Source organism: Acartia tonsa, chromosome 4 (assembly GCF_053477335.1).
Source record: "Acartia tonsa isolate MP-2025a chromosome 4, ASM5347733v1, whole genome shotgun sequence".
Classification (NCBI taxonomy): Eukaryota; Metazoa; Arthropoda; class Copepoda; order Calanoida; family Acartiidae; genus Acartia; species Acartia tonsa.
This window is the reverse complement of record NC_137263.1, coordinates 33716264-33741298: the sequence shown is the minus strand read 5'-3', so window position 1 is coordinate 33741298 and position 25035 is coordinate 33716264. Positions and strand designations below refer to the sequence as shown.

At 34.2% G+C, this 25035-nt stretch overlaps 1 protein-coding gene and 1 long non-coding RNA gene across 2 annotated transcripts in view; both read left to right on the top strand.

Moving 5' to 3' along the window:
• The window catches only part of LOC145316890 (uncharacterized), a 256014-nt gene extending 232921 nt beyond the window's left edge, over positions 1-23093 (top strand). The window contains exons 10-38 of the mRNA XM_080157699.1: positions 1848-1914; positions 2896-2949; positions 3105-3334; positions 3886-3983; positions 4721-4786; positions 5031-5114; positions 5403-5541; positions 5748-5975; positions 6536-6720; positions 7245-7466; positions 8203-8413; positions 10904-10967; positions 12602-12722; positions 14175-14242; positions 14624-14831; positions 15647-15828; positions 17345-17417; positions 17639-17685; positions 18087-18193; positions 18387-18503; positions 19025-19195; positions 19590-19721; positions 19884-20355; positions 20608-20994; positions 21212-21312; positions 21785-21862; positions 22146-22213; positions 22509-22593; positions 22943-23093. Of these exons, the coding sequence (XP_080013825.1) occupies positions 1848-1914; positions 2896-2949; positions 3105-3334; positions 3886-3983; positions 4721-4786; positions 5031-5114; positions 5403-5541; positions 5748-5975; positions 6536-6720; positions 7245-7466; positions 8203-8413; positions 10904-10967; positions 12602-12722; positions 14175-14242; positions 14624-14831; positions 15647-15828; positions 17345-17417; positions 17639-17685; positions 18087-18193; positions 18387-18503; positions 19025-19195; positions 19590-19721; positions 19884-20355; positions 20608-20994; positions 21212-21312; positions 21785-21862; positions 22146-22213; positions 22509-22593; positions 22943-22969 (4092 nt within the window). The 3' untranslated portion in view covers positions 22970-23093. The remainder of the gene's footprint in view (positions 1-1847; positions 1915-2895; positions 2950-3104; positions 3335-3885; positions 3984-4720; positions 4787-5030; positions 5115-5402; positions 5542-5747; positions 5976-6535; positions 6721-7244; positions 7467-8202; positions 8414-10903; positions 10968-12601; positions 12723-14174; positions 14243-14623; positions 14832-15646; positions 15829-17344; positions 17418-17638; positions 17686-18086; positions 18194-18386; positions 18504-19024; positions 19196-19589; positions 19722-19883; positions 20356-20607; positions 20995-21211; positions 21313-21784; positions 21863-22145; positions 22214-22508; positions 22594-22942) is intronic.
• A 330-nt stretch (positions 23094-23423) lies between these two features.
• Positions 23424-24326, top strand: LOC145316901 (uncharacterized). Its single transcript, XR_013878763.1, has 2 exons — positions 23424-23595; positions 23891-24326. It is a non-coding gene; the product is annotated as an uncharacterized LOC145316901 (long non-coding RNA).
• Positions 24327-25035: the final 709 nt, after the last annotated feature.

Sequence of the window (25035 nt, the reverse complement as noted above, 5' to 3'; positions counted from 1 at the left end):
GCTGCAGCTTTTACCCAGCTGCCATATGGATGGGCCGCCACTATTTTTGGTATTTTGTTTGAGCTAAACACCCATAAAAACCTACCCCTAGACACGTCACAATCCCTATGTACTCATTCTACTCTTGGTCTCCCAGCTAAGCTGCTGCTAGCTGTTACCCAGCTGCCATATGGATGGGCCGTTACTATTTTTGGTAGCATTTTTAAGCTCAGCACTCATAAAAATCTACCCCTAGACACGTCACAAGCCCTATGTACTCATTCTACTCTTGGCCGCTTCCAGCTGAGCTGCAGCTGTTACCCAGCTGCCATATGGATGGGCGGCCACTATTTTTGGTAGTATTTTTAAGCTTAGCACCGTTAAAAACCTACCCCTATACATGTCACAAGCCCTATCTACTCATTCTACTCTTGGCCGCTCCCAGCTGAGCTGAAGCTGTTTTTGAGATCAACACCCATTCTTCACACGTCACAAGCCTTATGTACTCATTTTACTCTTGGCTGCTCCCAGCTGAGCTGCAGGTGTTACTCAGCTGCCATATGGATTGGCCGCCACTATTTTTGGTAGTATTTTTGAGGTCAACACCCATAAAAACCTACCTCTAGACACGTCACAAGCCCTATGTACTCATTCTACTCTTGGTCTCCCAGATGTGCTGCAGCTGTTACCCAGCTGCCATATGGATGGGCCGCCACTATATTAGGTAGCATTTTTGAGCTCAGCACCCATAAAAACCTAACCCTAGACATGTCACAAGCCCTATGTACTCATTCTACTCTTGGCCGCTCCTAGCTGAGCTGCAGCTGTTACCCATCCGCCATATGGATGAGCCACACCACTTTTGGTAGTATTTTTGAGTTCAGCACCCATAAAAACCTACCCCTAGACACGTCACAAGCCCTATGTACTCATTCTACTTTTGTCCGCTCCCAGCTAAGCTGCAGCTGTTACCCAGCTTCCATATGGATGGGCCGCCACTATTTTTTGTAGTTATTTTTGAGCTCAGCACCCATAAAAACCTACTCCTAGACACGTCACAAGCCCTATCTACTCATGCTACTCTTGGCCGCTCCCAGCTGAGCTGAAGCTGTTACCCAGCTGCCATATGGATGGGCGGCCACTATATTTGATAGTATTTTTGAGCTCAGCAGCCATCACAAGCCATATCTATCCTTCATACTCTTGGCAGCTTCCAGCCGTTTTAAGCCGGTTCTAGCCGTTTAGCAGCTGGTACTAGAAATTTAAAAAATGGTTATTGCTATCATTTACCATGAATTAAACCCAAAAAATGTTTTTAAAATTTTATTCCTACGTAGTTAATGATCAATTTGCCCTGAAAATAGGCAAACGGCTGAGCCGCCAGCCGTTACTTTTCCATTTTTTTATTCGATTTAGGGAAAATAGACCTACCAAGGATTACTCATGCAAAATTTCAGATCAAAATTCGAATTCTAAGTGCCATTTAATTACTGATTACGAGATGGTTGCATTACCCCCCCCCCCCCTTTACAACTGTTTTCCCTAAAAATACATGGGTTACCATAAGGCAGAGAATCGCTTATAAGACTTCTGGGAGAGTTTATTTTTCGTCGTTTTCCTACAATTGTTAAAATTGAATGTAGATTTAAAATGGGTAGATAAAAACTGATGTAATACGTGCAAAAATATAGGAGTTTTCATATTAGTCACATCTTGTGATATTCATTTTGTTTGCATTTATTGTAATTTTGACCTCTGATTAGGGTATTTTTTAATGGGCCAATTGAAAAGCACATTTTCGAAAAATTCTGTCGAATCGTGCAAAGAATTGGATAATAAAGATCTGATCTAAAAAAATAATTTTGTAGGATCAATTCCCCAAACTGTCAAAAGTCAAGGACAAAAATTGGGCGTCAGTCACTGTTAAAGAATTAGGTGAGTAGAATTATTAATATTTTTATTCTCCATCACTTAATTTGCATCTAACCAGGGTTGTCATTTTGGGCGGGCGCTTTTGGGCCGCCCTATATAAGGTCCTTTTTGAGAGGGTGGCGGGCCTAATGTTTGGGTGATATCCTTATACTAAAGTAACAGGATGTGTGTCTGTTTGTGTGTTTTTACCGAAGGATCTCGCTAACCGCTGAACCGATCGGGTTATCCTAGCTTCTCATAGGTTCTGGGAAGGTTTATAACAATTTTGGGGAAGGGTACCACCACCCTCCTAAGAGAAATCGCCTCTAGAAAAAAATCACACCCCCCAAAAAAATTTTAATTTTTTTTTAACTAAAAATAAAAATGGGGGGAGGCAACCCATCCCCCCCCCCTCCAAAAAAAAAATCATAACTAATTACATAAATTAGTAAGCTTTTTTGTATCTAGAGAAGGATTTTATTTCTAATAATAAGCCTCGGTATGGTTTTAGGCTATTTTATATCCTTTTTATATGCTTTTTTTACGACATTTGCCCAAAAAGGGTGCCCAAAACCATTTTTGGGCGCCCAAAACCCTTTTGGGCAATTTGGCCGCCCAATATTAAAAAAAGTGCCCAATTCGACAACCCTGCATCTAACCCTACTACAATGATTCCAATTAAAAATACTAATAGATTCTTTGTCTTATTTTAGCCCTTAATAAAAATAACAGGATGTCTCTCTGTGTGTACCTTAAGATTTAGCTAACCGCCTCGCTAGACCGAAATGGTTCTCCTTTACAGTTAATCTTCTGATAGGCAAGGTTTACAACTATTTTTGGTGGAGAAATTGCTTTTGAAAAAGATCCCCACCTAGACAATAATGAAATGTGGAGGGTCGCTTAAACACACTAGAAACCTAACCCGATTTTTTATTAGAGCTCCTCATTATTATCCCACCCTCGCCACTAAACATGTCACAGTATTTTATTAAACTTTTTGTTTAGCCGAAGAAATCAAAAGAACAAGCGATGCAGATAGGAGAAAGAATAAAGAAGCAGGCAAGTTACACATCTTATTATAATATACCTGTTTTTAGTTTAAGGGATTAGAATGAGGGAGGTGCAGTGGGGTCGATAAACATACCTCACCTAACTGACCTTATATTTTATTTAAAGACGATTTGGTAAATAAGGCAATTCTTTTGTATTTGCAGAAGAGAAGAAACGGCAGGCCAAGGAGGCCGCGGCTCAAGAAGAAGAAAGAAAACTGAAAGAGGAGGAGGAGGAGAAGAAGAGAAAGGAAGAGCAGGAGCGAATAGATAAGATAGAAGAGGAAAGGAGACGGGCCAAGGAACAGAAGAGAAAAGAGATGGAGGAACAGATAGTGATGACAGCCCTGCCTAAAGAAATGAGCAAACAGATCAAATTCACAGAATACCTACAGGTTACCTTTTTCATCCTTAGCTCTAGCGTACAGTAAATGTGTTTTTGTTAGGAGTCGTCATGCTGGAACGCCTAAAGAGGAATAAAGAGGGGGTGGGGAAGGTGGTATTTTAACGTGGTTACCTTTAATTACCTCGTACGGTCGGGATTGCAGTCAAGGAACTTATCGACTTGATGTACTGTCCAGGTCCTGGTCCAGCAATCCAGGAGAACTAAGGATGACTGTTACGCAACGCACCCTTCTCTGTCCAAACACCCAAGGATATTAGGTTAAGTAACATCGTGGTTAAAAAGGCATATATTTTTTCCTTTTTCCGACAAATAAAAAGAATCATGACACTAGTCTTCAAAAATGTTTTTTTTTGTGTGTTGTGTGTTTGTCAAACTGCCATATACTAACCGATTTTCGTCGGAGTTTTATTTTTTTTGTTCAGCTAAAATTATTAGAAAATTATTTTAAGTCGTTCTGTTCTACACAGTTATTGGATGTCTTTCTTTTTTTCATAAAAGGTAATCCTGTTTCACTATGTTCTAATTGATAATAATATTTAGAAAGGTTCCGAGGCTATGCAGAACAAGGTTGCCCTAACGGCCTTTGAGTGTACCAGCAAGGCCCTGGAGATACTCAAAACTGATTATGATAATTTGGAGTAAGTTTTTCCAGTATTTCTTCAAAACTGGTTATTAAAACCGGTTCTGAATAATACTAAAAAATTATTAATCTTATCGTATTACATACAATTTCCAACGAATAATTTAAACAATGTCATATTATTTACACCAGTTGTGTTACCTCTTCGTTATATTATAATTTTTCTCTTTACTATACGCGGAAAGTTGTCGTGTCTATAATACGATGAGATATTTTAACTTTTCTGCAATTTTGTTTTTAGTTTGGTGAAGCTTATATTGCTGTATTTACTTTACGAAGAGATTTTATTGATAATGAGTAGTTTTTATTTGAAAAGTCATTCTGACTAACAGTAAATTTTTAATGGGGATTAAAAATGCGCGAATTGATGCGTTGTTGCAATACTAGTATAATAATACCTTTTTTTAAAATTTCTATAGGTATTATTTCAGGGGTTTACATTCTTTCTGCAAAATTAACCCTGCTAGGGGGGGAGGGTAAAAAAATATATGTTGTTGGGAAGAAAAAAATAATAACATTTTTTTCCAGTTTTCTCCCCTCCTTGGTGAAAAAAAACTAAAATAATTTGTGGGATGGGGGATAATATAAATCAAATAAAGAGTTCTTTAATTTTTTTCCATTTTCCCCCTTTCTTGCTTGAAAAAATTCAGGAGGGGAAAAAATTAAAAATTTGTAGCAGGGGAAAAAATTAATCTTGGGCAGAATATACACCCCTGTATTATTGTTAATTTTCAGTATCAGTAAAAATTTGGATGAAGCCAGCAATCCATTGGTTGTTACTCTGCGTTACATTCATGCCAGGTAAATATGATAAAGTGATCCTAATCCCTTTAAACCATTAGTTTATCTGGAATAATTGTGCTGTTTCTTTTAAACTGTTAGTTTGTCTCGAATTTTTGTTGATACTTCTGTTTAAACCTAAATGATAGGTATGAGATCTAAGTTGAAGCATTTTAACAATTGAAAACACTCTTCTTTAAAAATACTAATAAGAATTACTAGATCATTATGAAACGAGCACTAAGATGAATATATCAATTCTTAGGGCGGCCGTAGAAACCAACGAATATGATAACATTCTGATTGCTAAGGAGAACTATGACCTTATTCTTAATCATTACAAAGTCAGGTATAATTTTAAACAAGGTATATTGTGGCTTGAAAAGCCCATAATATGAAGTAGTAACAGGATTTCTATTTGTCTGTTTGCAATGTACTATGCATGTACACTGTACAATAAGATCTCGTTAGCGACTGGATCTATTATTCCAAAATTTACTAGAGAAATTTAGTAACTGCTAGTTGGAGAGATTATGTCATTCATGATACCTTGAAAAAAATAGTTTTTAATTACCTATTTTAAATGCCAAGAAGATATTTTTTGGCATAAAGCATTATTTTTAATGTTATGTTAAAGGTTTCCCGCCGTGTATCTCGGCCTTGCTCTCATGTACAAGAAGCTAAACCGGTACGAGGAGGCCCGTAAGTACGCCGAGATGGGTCTCAAGTACAAGTTTAACTCTACCACCATGTTCTGGCCCGGTTTCCCCACACAGGTAAAAGATGTATTATTTAGGCGGGTGCATAGTTTTTTTTAGCTTAAGGGGTATGCGAAGTGCATTACAGCGTAGACCATATTAGGTGGGCAGAAATGTTGCACTAATTTTCTAATAACAAAAAAAAACAGAACAGCATATTTAGATTTTTATTGTCCAATCTGCCAATCTTATGGCCTGTTATCTTTTACCAATGAATTATCCAGGTTTTCATGGAGACCCTGCGGGAAGAGCAAGTGAAATTGCTGCAGAACCTGATGAAAGAGTTGGCTAACCAACCAGAGCCGGATGTTGTCTGCAAGTATGCCGAGTGCACCAGCCATGCCGACCAGACACACATCCTGCCCTCGGAGAATATCTACCTCTCGGATCCTGATTATCGCGGACATATCCGGCTTGTTTGTAGTGACAATTGTCGCTTGTCTTATCATAAGGTATAACTTATATTATTTTTCATAATTGCAATTCAATAGCAATCTCTGTGTTGCTTTATACGAGTAATATATTTATTACCCTAGATGTTCTGTCAGAGACAATAATCACTCCAACATAAAAATAAATTTTTGACAGATTGAGATTTTTGTTTAAATTTAGTCTCATACGAGTGTCAATCCAATTAGAGCAACGATATAAGTCCCCGGAAGCTAGCTTTATCCATAGAAATTCAACTATTTATAGCTAGCGTATTATACATCTAGATAAAATGGAAAAAAATACCAGCCCTCTCGTACCAAATTTGATACACGTTCGATCAACAATAATATTATATGGCCTGATTATTTTTGGTCCAATTTACTGGTAAGGTATCTGCTATCTATATTTTAATTAAACTAGTTGATCGTCTTACCGAACGTCCTTGTAAGATTTTTTTCAATAATTAGGGCTCTTACTATTATAAGAAGGGTTGAGAAGGGAAATTTTCATTTAATTTTTGGAGTAGTCAAAAATCTGTAAGCTTGAACAGTGCAGTCACTTAAATTTTTTAAAAATTTAGACATGTTGGCAGCTGTTGAAGAGCAGTTACACTGAGGAGTGGCGGCTGGCCAGGTCCCCGACAGAAAAAGATTTTGTCGGGAGGCAGTGCATCACCCCTGACTGTGAGGGGGTCAGCATCAGAGTTGAGATTTATAATCAGGATGGAGAGGTTCTTAATATTGAGGATGCTAAACTCATGGAAAGGTTGGTTGTTCTTTTTTTTACAATTCTTTTAAACGGGCACATTAGAGAAATAGTACGTAATTATCAGTAGTAAGGTTTTTTTTGTCTGAAGCTAGATTTTTTTTTAAAACAGCGGTCCCCATAGAGTTTGTATGTTTGTCCGTCCGAAAGAATTTTACTATTTATAAAAAATCTTTGCCTTTTTTGAATTTCCAAATTCTACCTAGGTACTTATTTTCTTTCTTATGGTGGCGTAGATTTTCATGACAATGAATCATGTTTTAAATATTCTTTTCACAAATCAAATTTCAATTTATACAATTGCAGACATAGCTTTTTATGCCTTTTTTTAAAAATAGGGCTAGAATAATGGTTCTATTTTTGGTTTTTTTTTATTAATTCTGAGGTGAATTAAGAGTACAATACAATATGTATAAGTTTAATGCTTGAATGTCTCTACACAAAAGGACAGTATTCCTTCTTTTTATTTAAAAAAGGCATCAGTTTTCATAAAATTATTCTTATTAAAAAATGAAATATCATAGGCTGGAGGAAGAATCAAAGAAGCGTAAGATGGAAGAGAAGCAGCGCCGCATGGAGGAAAACAAAAAGAGCAACAACAATGCCGCGGGCGGTGCTAAAGCTAAGAAGGTGAAAAAGAAGAAAAAGGTTGGAGAGTCCCCACCCTCCGAGGACCCGGACTCAAGCGAGCACTGCTCGGCTAAAGTGAATTCTGCAGAACCCGCCCTTCCGGCAGATGCCACAGGAAACTTGCATTTTGGTTTGTAAGGAGGGTGGATCAAGTAATAGAATTATGAATTTTTTATTAATTTTACCTGAGCTTCCCAATACCTCTTTATTATTTACTTTCTGCTTCGCCCCTAGCCTCTAGGGGCTTTGCCCCAAGATAATTTTAAAAAATTAAGTACCTCTGGTGCTGCAACCACCACATTTTAAATTAACTGCCTAAAAAAATTGAGGGGTATTTTTTTTTGGGGGGGGGGTGGGTTGTCCCACCTTTCAAGAAAATAGCTTAATACCACCACAGGACCAGTAGGTGTATTTCCTGAAGAGTAGAATTCGATCGGTTCAGTGATTACCGAGATCTTAAGGGACAGACAGACATCATTCTACTTTATATTATAGACTAGCGGCTACGCCCCTAGAAGCCTCTAGGAGCACTCATCACTCGACCTCATCTAATTTTAAATTTGATTTTCAAATAAATAAAATAATATTTTTTTTTTGGGGGGGGGGGGTTAAGACACCCTTCCCAAAAATAGTTTAAAACCTTCCCAGGACCTATAAGAAGCTTCAATGTAAAGGAGAACAATATCGGTTCAGCGGTTAGCGAGATCCTTCGGGACAGACAAAAAACGCTTACTACTTTATATAATAGGATAGGATGATAAATATGAGTTATTAGCGTTACATTATGTTTCAATATCGGGTTTTACGGGATCCCTTGTTACATTAATCCCCAATAATGCATTTTCTCCCAGGCAACCCAATTTCCGTTTCTCAAGTAGACTATTCCAAAGTAGACCTGAGTACCGCCACTATTCTCAACAAGAATAAACATGAGGAGGGAGGCGACGCGTTGCATCTCGACACGCCTGAGCTTACCAATAATAACAACAATATCAAGAAGAAGAAGGCGAAGAAGCAGGTGATGAGCTTGCAAGAATTCCATGCCAAAGCTCTGGGCACTGAGGTAATAATAATACATTTTCTTGTATTCATTCAAATCCGGTGGATAGGAACCGGTTCTCATCCATACGAAAAAACTATGTCTCGCATCGTATTATATCCAGCTTTCTACGAATATAAAAATGTACAATCATAAGATTAAAACCATTTTTTTAGCCGGTGACTTCGGCACCTCGGGGCTAAAAAAATCTAGTTTTAATCTTATAATTGTACATTCTATATCCGCGGAAAGCCGTTTATAATACGATGCGAGAAATAACTATTCCAGTATCATGGCTTCAAAACTGATTAGTATCCGCTGGAATAGAACCAGTTCCTGTATCGTATCGTATTAGAATTTTTTTTTTACAAATAATGAAATATGAATGATCATCCTCCGGGGCTATCTAAACTGGAATTTATCTTAAAGCTTTTAATTTTACTATCCGCGAAAAGCTGTCTATAATACGATGTGATAATAAAATAACTTCATTATCATATCTTATATCCCTGATAAGTTTGGTTAGTCCACTGTTAGTATGCGTCTCCAAAAAAAATCCGCTAAAGACGGAGGATTAAATGTAGTTATCAACTTGAATCACGAGTAGAGGCAAACCAATAACATACTTCAATAACATTTTTTGTACCAACCAATAGAGAGTGCCTAATGTTCTAATCTAAGCAGGAGATCAATCCTCATAATAAAGTAACAGGATGTTTGTGTGTTTGTGTTAGTCTGTACCGAAGGATCTCGCTAACCGCTGAACCGATCGGGTTCTCCTTAACAGGGTAGCTTCTCATAGGTCCCAGGAAGGTTTATAACTATTTTCTTGGGGGGTGGGACATCCCCAACTCCCCCAAAAAATGAAAAATCCCCCCCCCCTAAAAAAAAAATTTATTTTTAATATTTTTTAAATTTTTTTAACTAAAATTTAAAATGAGGGAGGGGCACCCCCCCAAAAAAAAATTTTTTTTCGCCCCCCCCAAAATTTTTTTTCTACTTTTTCTTTTAAAATCTAAAATAAGAAGTTGAATTATTAAATTCGACTCTCTCCTCCTCAAGTGCCCCTAGAGGCCTCTAGGGGCGTAGCCGCTAGTTGTATATATATGAAGCTTACTTTTTATGTAAAGGCAAAGTGTAATGAGATATACCTAATATGATTGAAATGAAACTTTGGTTAAAATATATCTATTGATGAGTAAGCGTGCTTTAATAATGAATGTAGGATATACGCTGGTATTATGATTGGGTAAAAATAGCCGTATATTTAGCTTGCTAAAATAAAATTCATAGATTGGTTAGTTCGTTCATCCAGTAGAAGGGGAGGGGTGGGGGATATAGTAATAATATGTACATTGCTTTAATAATAAAGCATGTATATTTATATTGTACTTACACAATATTTGTTGAAAACAGTTCAAAATGATATGACGTAATCCTTATCATAAAAAAAAACAAGTTTATTGATTTTTTTAATACACGTATTTTTATCATGTATATCAGCTGATTATTTATATATTCAGTTATTTAAGCGCTTAATGAATTTTAAAATATTTTCGTTTTTGCTCGGTTAAATATTTAAAATTTTATTTATTTCTTATATAATATTACATAGGATAGGTATATAGGTTAGTTTTTTGCTTATAATATTAAAGTATTAAGTTGATATACATATAAATTTTTAAATATAAAAAGTTAACTTAATATAAAAATTAGTGATGGCAATCCGTCGAATTTTTGGGCCGGATTCGGATTCCGGATTCTTAAAGAATCCGTCAAAAAAAGTGGCGGATTCCAAATTCTTATTTTTGGCGGATTCCGGATTCTAGCAATATTTTAAAAGGATTTTTAAATTTTTTTTAAAAATTAAGTGCTACATATGTCCTAAAAATCAATGTTCTTGGTGTTCTCTATAATTCACTTCCGAGAATCGAACCAGATTTTAAAAGATATTATATATAATGATGAAAATCTTTGCCTTCAAAGAGGAGGAGTTGAAAGAAAAAACTCAAGACGCTAATTTTAGCCTACCAAATAAGAATCTGGAATCCGCTATTAATAAACAGATTCCGGATTCGGATTCCAAAATTGGCTGAAAATTGGGCGGATTCCGGATCCGGATTGCCTTAATAAAAATATACCTCATCGGTGTGGCTTTGAAACCAATCAATATCCATTGCAATAACGAACAGGATCATAGACAATTTTCCACAAATAATAAAATAAAAATGGGAAAAATCAATTCAACAACAATACTGAAATTAATCTTATAATTTTTCATTTTACTATCTGCGGAAAGCTGTCTATAATACGAGGCTATTCATGAATTTTCTGTGTGGCTGATAACTGGTTCTAATCCAGTGGAATGTCACTGTGTTTCGAAGCCACACTGTAAATAACTTATAAAACTTTTATTCCAATTGAAAAGGTATGTAGTTTTTTTATCATGGGTTTACCAAAATTATTTTGTGCAACTTAAAAGATTTAGATATACACAGATTATTTTTGTTTCAGATAACAACTGGGAACGACTTTGATAGCCGAATTCAAAAAGCCAAGCTGTATAATTCCATGATAGGTATGGTTAATGTTATATTAGATATTTTTGTTTGTTTATGTATATTTTATTTTAAGAAATTATTGCAAATGACATAAATTTTAGGGTAAAGCGGGGCGAACTCTGTGCTTTTTTCGGTTTTTTGAACCTGCAAATCGTAAAAATTATTTTTTTTTAAATGGGACCAAGACCAGTAGAAAGATCTCGGAAAAGTCGATCAGGTCCTAAAAGGACGTAAATCTAGGACTTTGGGAAGTTTGTCAAAATTGATCTCAAAAACAGCATACACTTCGCCCCGCCTCGAGGCGAAGTCGGTAGGGCATTTTCAAGCTTCAAAAAATCGATGACGTATTGATTTTATTACAGCCTGCCCAAAAGGTAAAAGTTGCTAAATGTAATAAAGAGTATGCACAAAACTTTTTTATTAAGATAGGTCAATTTTTTCTACCAAAAGAAATAATTTTTCCGAAGTACGCGAAATTTGACTTTTTTTTTTGATAAAAAAACATAAAAATACTACTGGAAAAAAAATAACTTTTTATGACTTTTAAGGCCTGATCCTTAAAATTCAGGCAATTTTGAATAGATTTGGCCAAAAAAAATTAGTGCTATTAGCAAAATTTCCTGAAAAATTCAAGTTAAAAAAAAGAGAAGTTTGGCAAAATCTGTGGTCGATTTTCCAGCTTCAAAAACCAATGACATATTGATTTAATTACAGCATGCCCTAAAGGTTAATGTTGCTAAATGTAATAAAGAGCATTCACAAAAAAAATTATGAAGATCGGACAATTTTTTCTACAAAAAAAAATAAATTTTTTCAAAGTACGAGAAATTTGACTTTTTTCTCTCGAAAATTTCACTTTTTTATATAAATTGAAAAAGTTAGTAGGATAAAAAGTGAAAAAACAGAGTTTGCCCCGCCTCATAAAAAGTCGATTTGAGAAAAAACTATACAAGCTTTTTTAAAGTTTTAAACGGAAATGGATAGCCCATTAGATTCTTCATTAGTCCCCTGAAGACGTCTAAGCTCTAATTTTGTCGTCCGACTTTGAGACCCAATAAGTACCCTAAAAATTCATCTCACTAAAATTTCATTTAATACGTTTTAGTAGGCAAGTTAATAAGGAACAAATTTGATTTTATGTTTTTTTTTCTGTCAGTCGATTAGAACATGGAGAAAAATGTCATTTAATGAAGGTGTGTAAAAAAATAAAGACTTCGCCCCAATACCGAGATCGCTTCGCTTTACCCTAGTACGTGATGCTCTCTAGAATTATGGACATTTAGGTTTAATTTAACTATTAGTGGTTTCACCCCTATCCCCTTGTTATGAAGCCACAAGAACAGTGTAGGCCCAGGGTACCCCCTCAAAGTTTAATAATTGAATTTCTCGTATTCATTCAAATCCAGTGGATAGGAACCGGTTCCCATCAATACGAAAAAACTATGTCTAGCATCGTATTATATCCAGCTTTCTACGAATATAAAAGTGTACAATCATAAGATTAAAACATTTTTTTTAGCCCGTGCCTTCGGCACCTCGGGGCTAAAAAAACTTGTTTAATCTTATAATTGTATATTCTATATCCGCGGAAAGCCGTATATAATACGATGAAAGAAATAACTATTATAAATTGTCAAAGAAAAATATTTAGAAAACTTTGGACCAAAGCCTGTTGTACCTGGTGAAGGTTTACCTGGACCTGTTCCTGTCAATCATATCTGGAATGGTGGTCCTCCACCATCTGTAACTAATGCACGGATTTATCAACCAAGGTATAGAAAGTTCTAAAAAAAATGTTTATCTTCCGTTATTTTAACCCACTCCCTACCTAGGTTAGAAAGTTTAAGTTAGTTTTTTAAGAGTATGTTTGGTTATAAGAGTATATATTTGTCTGTTTGTGAAAAATTTGGTTTAACCTAGCTTTCTATTCTTTCCCCCCCCCCCCTGCTGCAAAAAAAATATTTCTTTTTTTCCCCTCCTAGTTAAATTAGATTTACCATCATTTTAAGGATTTTTTTGTATCTGTAGATGAGAGGACAAGTAGCTGTTTGCAGATTTTTCAAATATTTCTCCATATGTTTGATGTTTTTGGTCCGGTTTTAAAAACTTATTTGGATAATGGTATCAGCTGATGTTTTCAGTAGGCTAGCGTGGGGTAATTCCGGTCACTTTTTTGCTTCTACCCAAAAAAAACATACTTCCAAAAAACTTTTTCCGGTTTTTTTGATTGCTAATGAATGATATGGCAATGAGGAAGAAGCCTGTCTTGGTCCCAGTAAGATCTCGCAACTAAAAGTCAGCCAAAAATCGGTCTAAAGGGCGGCGGGTGGCCTACACCGAAAGTACCCCACGCGTAGGGTAATTCCGGTCACTTGACTTTGGGGGGTGGTACACCCTCTTAAAATATTTTTTTCAACATTTTAAACTATGAATGGAAAGCTTAGGTCATTAGCTTTCTAACGGTACTAGTCGCATGCAGATCGGATAATTTTACCACTTTTTCCCCATTTTGAAAAAAGTTGGTCGAATCGCAAAAAAAACATCATCAGGTGTCTAAAGATGCAGAATTACATGCCTGACAATAAACTTGGAATGATATGGGGTCTAACTCTAATATTTCAACAAATTTTATGCAACAGGAATTTTGAAAAATACAAAATCTTGAATAGCTTTCTATAGACACCTTAAACACCTTTCTAGCTCAATCCTAGCCGATTTGACATAAAAAATCCAAACCGCGCAAAAATTGCAAACACCCTCTAATACAAAAAAGATTCCCAATTTTTTTAAATGAAAAAAAATATGAAAAAATCAAGTTAGAACAACACCTCCAATTGCAAACTATAACTGAAGGCCATCGTTTTCATTTACAAAAACACTGAGGTCGCTGGGACTTACCATTTTTTCACAATTTGAGGTTTAACACAGCCTATTTTGAAATGTTTTTTTTTCAATTTTTTTGGTCCTTTTTTGAGGGCAAAAAAATCATAGAAGGGGTGGTCTGACAAAAAGTAACAAATGAAAGTATAGGCAATAAACTACAACTTTGCTTTTCTGAAGTTCTTTTGCAAACATCTAGAACAACTTTTAAAAAGTTGGTAGGGGTGACCGGAATTGTACCCCCCTACCGAAATAACCCCACACTACCCTATTCTTTATTTTTTCATTTTGTCCCCCCTCTACATATCATAACAAGTTAAATTTACATGTGTGATCTTATTTAGTAATGCGGGTGGAAGTGTAGTGGAAGTTGTTATGCCAAATGAAGAAACTGTAAGAGAGAGAAATAAAGGTACGTAACGTATAGAAATACTGGCATAAAAGTTCTGTCATCCAGTAGAAGGGGAGGGTATGGGGTAAAGGGGTGGATCGTTATTTTAGCCATCTACAAGTTTCTCTTTTATTTGAGTACATGATTATCTGGTATAAGATCCAAGTAATTATAAATCCATTAATGGCATTGACCCACCTGCCTTAATGCTGAAAAAAAATAACTTGGAATATAAAATGTTATAATGAGAAATCTTGATGCATGACATCAATGCATATTTTTTACTACTGACTTTTAAAAGTTCTAAATTCCTTCCAAATATGGTAATGAACTTGACTTTTGTTTAATGTTCAAAAGCCTGAAAATACGCAAGTTTTTGTTAACTAATATGTTTTATTTCAGTTCTGTTGGATAATTTATATGCTTTGCTGAAAGAATTTGGTCCCCTGCACCACGAGGATCAGAAGATCTGGTTCATGCTCGAAGACTACAGGGACCTCATCAACAGCTTTGATGGTCTCCGCTCCTTCATCTATTTGGACACGCTGAATAGATTTCGCCAGCACAAGGATTATATTTGCCTGTTGGATGATCTACCTAGGCTATTAAGGAACACAATACTTTACTTTAATTTGTCTGTGAAAGGGAAGGTTTAGTTGAAATTTTCTTTATTAAATTATTAAATAGATTTGGTGGTGTTTTTAATCTTGTATTTTTGTAGAAAGATTATAAGAAAGTGAGGTATTTGACAATCAACGAAAAATTGACATACATCCCCCAATGCTGATAAACAAAATTACACCTTCTGTAGATAAAAATTATTGGTTGTACGTTTGATGACTACTAGCTGGGATTTAACCAAATAAAAGTATAAAAAGTTTTTAGCTAACTATTAAGATATCGTTGTTATAAAACTTAGGGTGCCAGTGTATTTTAGAGTCTAATGTTCCCTCCCTCCCTGATAATGATATGATTCAATACTACTTATCGAGAAAAAAAAGAGAAAATAATAATACACTTATTTGAAATATATTTTGATATTTTCTTATTAGCTTGAAATGTAAGTTTTGAACTTTTGAATTTACTAAACGTACAAGAATCTGCATTTGCAGAGGACAAAATACTGGATCTTGGGCGATATCGGATAAGCGTGAAGAATGATGCTCACTCTCTTGGGGCAATAAGCTTGATCAACTCCGAAACACACCAGACAATTAGTATTTTATTGGATTGTTCTTTTACATAGACAGCATGATAACATCACAGAAATGTATATCAATTTGCCGCCATAGCAAGCTTTTCGTAAAAATCTTTTAAATTAGGTATTTAATCTAAAATCATCTTATCCTAAAATGGAATTGGAATAGGTAGGGCGTTGAATATCATTCCTAACTAATGTAAGTTATGTATTGTGTTGTCCCAAAGAATGCAAAACGAGAGTCCCGTGCCTGACCCCACCGCTGTGCAGGAGGCTGATACTGCCGAGAATACTTCTGATGAGGGGGAGGAGTACACTGATGATGACAGCGAGAGTGAGGCGGAGGATGATAAGAAGAGAGGGGGAGATGGGGAGGATAAAAAGTGGAATGAGATTAAACAATTGTTAGGTATATCCTATAATATAAAGCAGTAAGGTTTTTTTTTCATAAGCTAAAGATCCCGGAAGTAAATAGTCTGAAAGGGTTGTACTTTTCATGTAAGCTTTTTAAGTGCATTAAGGTGGTTTTAGACTATTTTGTTGAAGTTTTTGCTCTTCCTTAGAGGCTATGGGCGAAGAAACTAGTATATAATATTTGTTCACATTATATAAATTTGTATAGTTTATACAGTAACATTACAACGCCTTCAATCATTACAACCTTAGAATAGCCAATTAAAATGAATAAATTTTGAAAGCAAGCTATAATTTTAAAAATAATTGTAAATGTATAATAATCCGTAGTAACACTTTAAATGTCTTTTTAGTAGCGAAGCTACTCTATAATTCACTTTGTCCGTCCGTCAGTCAGTCAGTCAGTCCGTCAGTCCGTAACGCTATGGGGGAAATGGGATTTACTCAGCTCCTATAAAAGATAGAATGCTGAAATTTTTTGACAACATTCCCATTATTAAGGAGCACAATTGACTATAAAACATCATTTGCGGTCGGACCGATTTTTAGCAGGTTTTAGGCTATTTTTATATTTTCACATTTTTCTCCATATCTTCAGTGTTTATGGTCCGATTTTCAAAATTTTTTCAGTTACAGATATCAAAATTAAATTTCCTGTCGTTTAAAGAAACAATCATGAAGGCCAGACTGCCTTTTTAGCAGGTTTTAGGCTATTTTTATATTTTTCACATTTTTCTCCATATCTTCAGTGTATGGTCCGATTTTCAAAATTTTTTCAGTTACAGATATCAAAATTAAATTTCCCGATTTTTAAAGGAAATAACCATGACGGCCAGACTGCCTTTTCAGCAGGTTTTAGGCTGTTTTTTTTTATATATTTTTAGCATTTTTCTCCATATCTTCAGTAGTCCGATTTTCAAAAATTTTTCAGTTGTAGATATCAAAATTAAATTTCCCGTCTTTAAAGGAAATAACCATGACGGCCAGACTGCCTTTTTGGCAGGTTTTAGGCTATTTATAAATATATTTAAGTTTAACACTTTTTTCCATATCTTCAGTGTATATGGTCCGATTTTCCAAATTTTTAAAGTTTTTAAGGATTTAAAAATTAAATTTTTTGTCGTTTCAAGAAAACAACCATGGCGGCCAGACTGCCTTTTATCAGGTTTTTGGCTATTTTTATATGTTTTACATATTTCCCAAGATCTTTGTTCATTTTGATCCAATTTTCAAACTTTTATGGGATATCAGTATCAAAATAAGTTTTCCCATTGTTATGAGCATCTTTAATATAATTTACTTTGACCATCGTCATCATACAAAATAAAACAAGGTTTCATATTTATCTTATCCAATAAATCTATTCTTGATTTTAGTAAAAACCTTTTAAATCTACCTGTACGTATTCCCATCTACGATTTTTTGTGCTTCGCTACTTATGGATGTTGTCATCCTTGTTTAACCTGGTGTTTGAAATAGTCATATAATCAATCATTTTGCCTTGATTTTAGGAATGGACACAGGGCAGAAAGTTAGTATCGACACACTTCCGAATTTAAAAAAGTTGTCATTAAATTCAAACAGGTAAGAAAGTTTATTCAATAACGGCTATGAATTATATTTTTTCCCGCTGGTCATGAACTACAATTTTTAATTTTCCTATCCGCGGACAACCATTTAGAAAATAATGCGATAATTTCTGTTTTATAGAAAACAGTTGATACTCTTGAGGGTAGGGAATTATTCTAAATAAACAGAATACCATACTCTTGATTCAATTAAGTTAAACATTGTTTTCATTTCAGAACTGTATCTAATGGAACACAAACAGACGTTTCTTCTATTGAATTAGGTATGGCAATATTACACTTCACTACATTAGTTATTTATAGTCATTTATCACATCTTATTATAGACAGCTCTGCTGGTATTGAAATGACAGGTTTGTTAGCCTCACGGAGCAGAAGGTTAAAAACTAATGTTAATTTTTAAAAAAAATTTATTATTCTTGGGAAAATGACTGTAATACAATGCTAAACATGATTTTTCAGAATGGATAACACGACCTTTCCCAACCAATTTGATTATCACTATACTGGGTAATTAATGATTGAACAGGATGTTCTTTTGTGTATGTATTTATATCCGCTAAGTTCTAGCTTGACTGGTCGTCCCACAATTTTACCCACCACCCATACTATTTTTATTTAAAATCTGTATGGAATATATCTTCTTAATGTTCTTTTGATTCAGATGATAGCGGACTAGACCCATTTACGTTGGCACAAACCAATGAAAATTTGGTTATGGAATTACAAGACACAAAGGATCAACTTTTTAGAGTTCAAAAAGAATTTAAGGTAAAGATAACAAAAATCGTAACACTCTAATACAAAATTACTTTTTGCTTTGTTCATGTATTATTTCGCACTAATTTTATATGCATTAGTAAAGGCAAGTTTTGTAGCTATGGATATTATATTCTGATTTTCTATGATTTGTTGCTTGTATTTTTTTCTTTTCAATACAAAGTTGAAAATATTATTGTTTCAGGTTAATTATAGCAAACTGAAAGAGTCAACTGACATGCTAACAAACGAAAATGCAAGACTCAAAAATGAAAACGTTAAATTAAGAGAACAAAGTGCTAAAGAAAGGAAAATTGCGCAGGTATGTAATTTGTATTCTTAAACAACAATCTTAATTGATCTATCCTTTTCTATTAGTATATATTAAACTTTACCTTTAATTTTCCATGGCATTTTCTATACTTTTGCTATTAACAACATAGCTTTGGGCTGAGATTCAAACCTTTGACATAACCACTATAGATCTTAAGTTGCCAATCAAATTATCCAAGGCATGCTCTATTTTTGCTATTTATAATATAGTTTGGGGTTGAGATTCAAACCTAGCGACCAAATTACACTGTTTATTTATTTTCCACTTTAACTTAGAAAGCGGTTTATATCCGCTAGATTAGAATCGCTGTTTAGCCATGTTGAAAATTTTAAAATATAGCAGCGTATTGCATACAATTTTCTACGAATACCTAATAAAATAAGAATCCCTAATTTAATACCAGTTTCATAATTTTTTTTAAAATTTTCGCGGAAAGCTGTCTATAATACGATGCGATGAATAACTATTATAATATGTGATAAAAAATTTTTGAATTATGATTATTTTAGGATTTCACTGAAAAAGAAAAGTCATTTAAGGAGAAAAATGATAGTTTGAATAAAAAAATTCATCAGCTAAACGTGGAAGTTGAAAATGAACAAAAACTCAGCTTCAATCTGAACAAGAGCATGCTGGAATTTAAGGCCGAGATAAAAACTTTGAAAATATTTAATATTAAGGTAACTTTAGATTTGTTATTTTAAATATCATAAGTGGCAATCAATCTAAAAAAAGACAACAAAAAATGAAAATGATTTTGCTGTCAATATTTTTACAAGTTAACGCTTTGCTGTGTAAAAAAATAACTTATGAATGTGAAATTTATTTATGCTATGCTTCGTAAAACCTAGGATGTATGTAAATTGTAAACCTGTAAAGTTTTTAAGTGTCCATCAAACCTTGATTAACAATAATCCAGGGGTGTATATTCTGCAAAATTGACCCTACAAAAGGTGGGGGTGGGGGGGGTAAAAAATTGAGAGATATGAAAACATTTTTTTCCACTTTTCCCCTCCTTGGTGAAAAAGCTAAAATAATGTGTGGGAAGGGTTATAATACAAGTTTTTTTTGTAGGTTGAAGCGGAATATTATAAAAAAGAGATAAGCCTCAGACTGGAACAAGTCAACCATTTCCTAAAAATTCTGGAAGAAATGCGCCATAATCCAGTCATGGCTCAACTAACTGAACTTATTACTAAAGCCCAGGTAAAAATCCTTAGATTTAAAGAGTTTAATGTCTTTACGTTTAGTCTGTGTTACTTAATAAAAGCGGATGGGAAATTAGTTTTGGTAAATTTTTTGTCAGTCATATGTAAGTTTCCCTTCCATTATATTTCAACATAATTTTTTATAAAAATATTATTTTAGGTGGAGGTGGACAATTATTCAGCGCGTCTCATCGAAGCTCAAATCAACATTGAAGACAAACTTGAACAAATGCTCAACAATATGCCACAAGATCGTTGCCCCTCCCTAGACTTCGACATGAAGCGATTAGCAATGCCAAAGTTGGATCTAAATTTGTTTATGTTCTTCCTTGATATTAAAGCGGATACAGACCGTAAGCTTAAGGATGCTGTAGCAGCTAGACAACTTCTACAACAGCAGCGTGGAGTTGGGGCACCTATGTCTCCACCTAACTTGTTTTCAAACATGAATCCTCCACCATTAAATTCTCTGCTGAGACCCGGATTAAACGGTCCCCTGGCTGGGTTAGTTCCACCCCCACCGTCATCTCCACTTCGGGGAGATGTTCTTATGGACCCGCCTCTAAGACAGCTGCCGTCCCCAGATGGAGCTGGAAGAGATACCCCCACTTCCACTGCAGAGTCCGCACCAGGTATTAACTAGTTGGGGTAGGAAACCTGTCTTAATCAATGCCTAGATTACTGTTCTTAAATATTTATAAATGATATCTATTAGGAAAGTGGTTCTGATATCTCATTTATAGTTTTCCACCATATAGTTTTCCACCATATATTTTTCTGCCTAAATATTTTAATGATATAAGTGATTTTTAGGGTAGAGATTAAGTATAAATAATCACAGTATCTTTAAACCTGATATTTCTGTAATTAAAAACTTTTTCTAGGCTTTCCTGTTGGTGGAAATCGTGCCAATGCATTTAGCCCTCCGCTTTCCCGACAGTCGGGTGCCAGCTCCCCTTTCAATACTGCGCCCCCATTAGTTCGCAGTCCCACCCCATTGCATTCCGCCAACCAGCAACGACCACCCATGGGTATGATGCAGCCAATTGGCACCCGACCTATGCTGCCGCCGAGTAGCGTAGCTGGTGGTGGACCGCAATTGATGCGTCCGCAGATTTCTGGCGGCTCTCACATGCAGGGTATTCGACCTCCTGTTGGTATGCCCTTCAGGCCAAATTTGCCGCCGCCAGCCATGCCCAGCGCTGTCCAAATGAAACCTGCAGGTCCTGTGCCACAGGAAGGTCCCTCTGGTGATTCTTCCAGTGAGCCAGGTAAGCTTTAGTGATTAAATATTTGTCCGTCTTCTATGAGTATAGTAGTACTACAAACTTGAGACTGCCACTACAGACCAGACCGTCCGTAATATCCACATAAAGCTGTCTATAATACTATGCGATAAATAACTAAATTGAATTCTAAGTTGATTTGTCTTCAGTCAAATCATTATGGAACGTGTAGATAGACAAATTAAATCTTTTTTTTTGTCAGGACGGAAGAAGAATGAGGATAAACTGGTGGATAAGATATGTGATAAATACGTGGGTATTGACAGAGAAAAAGCAAGGAGTTATGTTAAGCAAGTCAGACAGGTAAACAAATTTTTTTTATTTTTCTTGAATAAAGGTCTTTCCTATCCTCTTACTCAGAGGTTTTTGTGCTCATATATCGTAATGGATGTTAAATATACGTGGATATTATGATAGGGTGGAATCTTAGGAACTTTTTATTGGAAAATAAATATCTATTGTATGTAATAACCAAGTAATAATATATCCAATCCATTTATATTGTAGAACAGTTTGGAAAGACTCTTTTTTGCATTCTAGACTGCTAATACCTACTTAAAATACAATTTATTGAGTAATAAAAAATAAATCTTTCTTTATGATTATATTTGAGAAAATCCTGCCCCTTGAAAATATTTCTTCCCCTCCTCCGTTCTGGCTAGCGTAGATTCATAGAATATTGTGCCATATCAAACTTTGTGAAAATTAGGATTAGGTACTTAGTTGAATACCTTTTTTTTGTAAAAACAAGAACTTGACATTATACTTTTTTTAGAACAACGGAGGAAAGTTGACTGGAATGAATATTCCAACAATTTTGCAGAAAGTTCAAGAATTAGCCTCTGCCGATGAGGTAACTATTTGGGTCAATTGGAAAGGGGGGAGGGGCAATTGAACTTCCTATTTTCAATTTTAGTTTAGAAAGAAAATGTAAATAAAATAATGATGAGTCATTTTTTTTCAAGGGGTGATATCTCTTGGGAGGTTGGTGGTACCCTTCCCCAAAATAGTTAATAACCTTTCCAGGACCTATGAGAAGCTTTATTTAAAGGAGAACCATATCAGTTCAGCGCGGTTAGCGAGATCCTTGGATACACACAGGATGACACAAGGATTAACTAACATTTTTATTGTAGAGTAAGGACTGTTCAATCTGTCTGTGTGAACTTCCAGAGAGACCTTTTGTTACAAGATGCGGACACCAGTAAGTATATCAGTATATCATAGTTTTAGGGATTTGAGATTGACAATGAAGTATTTTATAATCTTTCTCAATGAAATCTTAAGATGAGAAAATTTCTAAAGACAAAATATACAAAAAGTAATGATTGACTTAGAATTTGATAATTTTTGGAAAACCTAGGGCTTATCTTTGGGTTTTAATTACAGTTCAACGCTAATATAAACTTATGCGTTTTTCTGCTTACCTAAAAAGCTTTTTCACGTTTTGGATATAGCATTAAGTTTATAGGTTATAATAATAATTAACTCTTGTTTAGATTTCACAAGTACTGCCTGGATCAATGGCTGCAGCAGGAGACATCTGGCAATGCCTGCCCTAACTGCAGAGAGTTTTTAACAAATGTAAGATTATTTTTCTGTTTTATGGTGCTGGGATAACACAATTGACGATAAATTGATTTACATCCCCGTTCATGATAATCAATACTTAACCTTTTTTTTGGGGGGGGGGGGAGGGATATGGTAAGAATGGTTAAGTGGTGCATTTCAACTTTAGCGGGGGGGGGGAGTCAAATTACTCACGAATCGCACCGAACAACTGCCATGCAAGTTACAGTTAATAAATCAATTAACGACATTTTGGAGGGATATGACATTCACTCTTATACTGTTACAAGTTAAATTCTTGTGCTTGATTCAAAACTGATACCTACCTCCTTGACAGTAACTATACCTAATTCCTATATTGTAGGACCAAGAGTTTCCCCAACTGCGATAAACCAAGGCTGACAAAAGAAGCACAAGGACTCGAACCCACAATCAGTGACAGCCAGTGATAGAAAAATATGATCATAATTGTAACCAATTATTTGGTATTCGTAAAACATTTTTGTATTTTTTTTTACCAAACCAACACAGTCGAAATAACTTTTATAGTTAAAAGTATTGGGGGTAACTTTGATTGAGGTCCATCAAGTAAAAAATCTTAATTAAGACAAAGGTTTAATGTTAGACAAAAATATTTAATGGTAATTCAAAAAACTAAATTATAGCATTTGATTAACAGATCTCTTTAAACCTTTCCAATACCTTAATATTTTCCTCAAGATTTTCTTAAGAAAGGCATAGTTTAAAAGTTTTTTTTAGTCAAATCGTTATCACACAGTCACAATACAACTTTGGAACTTTATTAAAGGAATTCTTTAAACCTTTAATTTGTAATTGTTATTAAGAATACTTTTTTAAAAATTCTCTAATCACAATTTTGTCGTTAATTTTCCATCTTTTCTGCAAATCTTGCTCAAAAGTTATCTTATAAATATATAATATATGTTTGGTTGAAATGTTTAATATTTACTGTGAAATTTTTGTGATTTTCAGCAACTTCTTGTGTCAAATTGAACAGTGGCAACTTTATTTCGATTTTAATAATTTCTTTTTCAAATAGCAATGGAGGGTGGGCATTTTTTGAATTATTTTTGTAGTTTTTGATAATTGAACTCAATCAATGCATTGGCATGTAATCTGTTGAAGGGTTTTTGTAAATAATATTTAATAGACTAAATATTACAATTTCTATATAGCTCAATACTAATTCACATTTGATCACATGGGTAAAACTAATATAATATATGGTAAAAAATAACCCCTCTTTACCCCTGTCAAAATATTGGCATATCCTCATCTTTAAATTTTGTAGATCAAGAGCTTTAAATCACTATGTAAGTTGTGAGTAAAAAAGTTAAAACTTTATTCAAACCGTTGTTAAATTATTTTGTGAACAGATTACCACCTAAAAAGATAGGTACTTATATTTTTTTTAATTCTCAATGTTTTGATTATTTTTGCTGGGATAGTATTTTGGCACTTAAAGTGAAACTATTTTGTTCTAACTTTTATGTTGGAAAAAGAAAGGTTATGACCAACGAAAAGGTTTGAGCTAAATATTTTTGCTGCTGGTACCCTTTCTCTGTCCAAAAAAATTAAATTTCTTTTGTACAAAGTATTTTTTTCTGCATTTTGTTACCTTTTCAGTGTCTCTATTCATCTAGCTGTAAACAAAGAAAAACATTTTTTTAGAAGATGAAAATTATATTTTGATATAATATTCTAACAATAAATCATATTTACATCTATATGTATTCGTTTATATTATTTTTTAGTCCAGTAACTTATAAACTGTTCTAATTAATAATTAAAAATTTAAGTCGTTGGTTGTCTTTTTTCTCAAAAAATTCAAACAATAATATTTTGGTAAAAATTCTAATTTTGAAAATTACAAACTCCTGTTAGAGAGAATCTTAAACTTTGTTAGTAGCGCATCTTCCCTATAACTAGGGGTTGTTTTTACGCCACTTAGGAAAGTTAAGTACCTATAATGTCTTCATCATCCTTTATAGACTACTTTTATACAAGTTTTTTTTTCTAAAGAAGATCAGTCATCTAATAAAACTGCATAAGTTAATGGTACAGTGATAATAGCTTCTAAAATTTTATATACTGTTCAGTTTGTTTCAAATTGGTTATGAATTGTTATTTCTGCGCTACTGACGGACATAATTGTCCTTGTTTTCTACATTAAACACATAAACTTTGAAATTTGTGTTAAAAAAATTGTAATACAAGCATTGCAAAAAAAATTTGAACAGGTAAAACATCTTTTAAATACCTAGATAATTTGCTAGCAAAGTCTTTATTTACATTGAAACTAATGCAAAGCTTATTAAACTTGGAAAAAACTATTAAACTATCTGTTATAGCATTAAAAACATTGAGGGAAATCAGATAGATTTGGTATGACATATAATATATTTTGAGCTTATTTAAACATAAATTTTGTTTTGT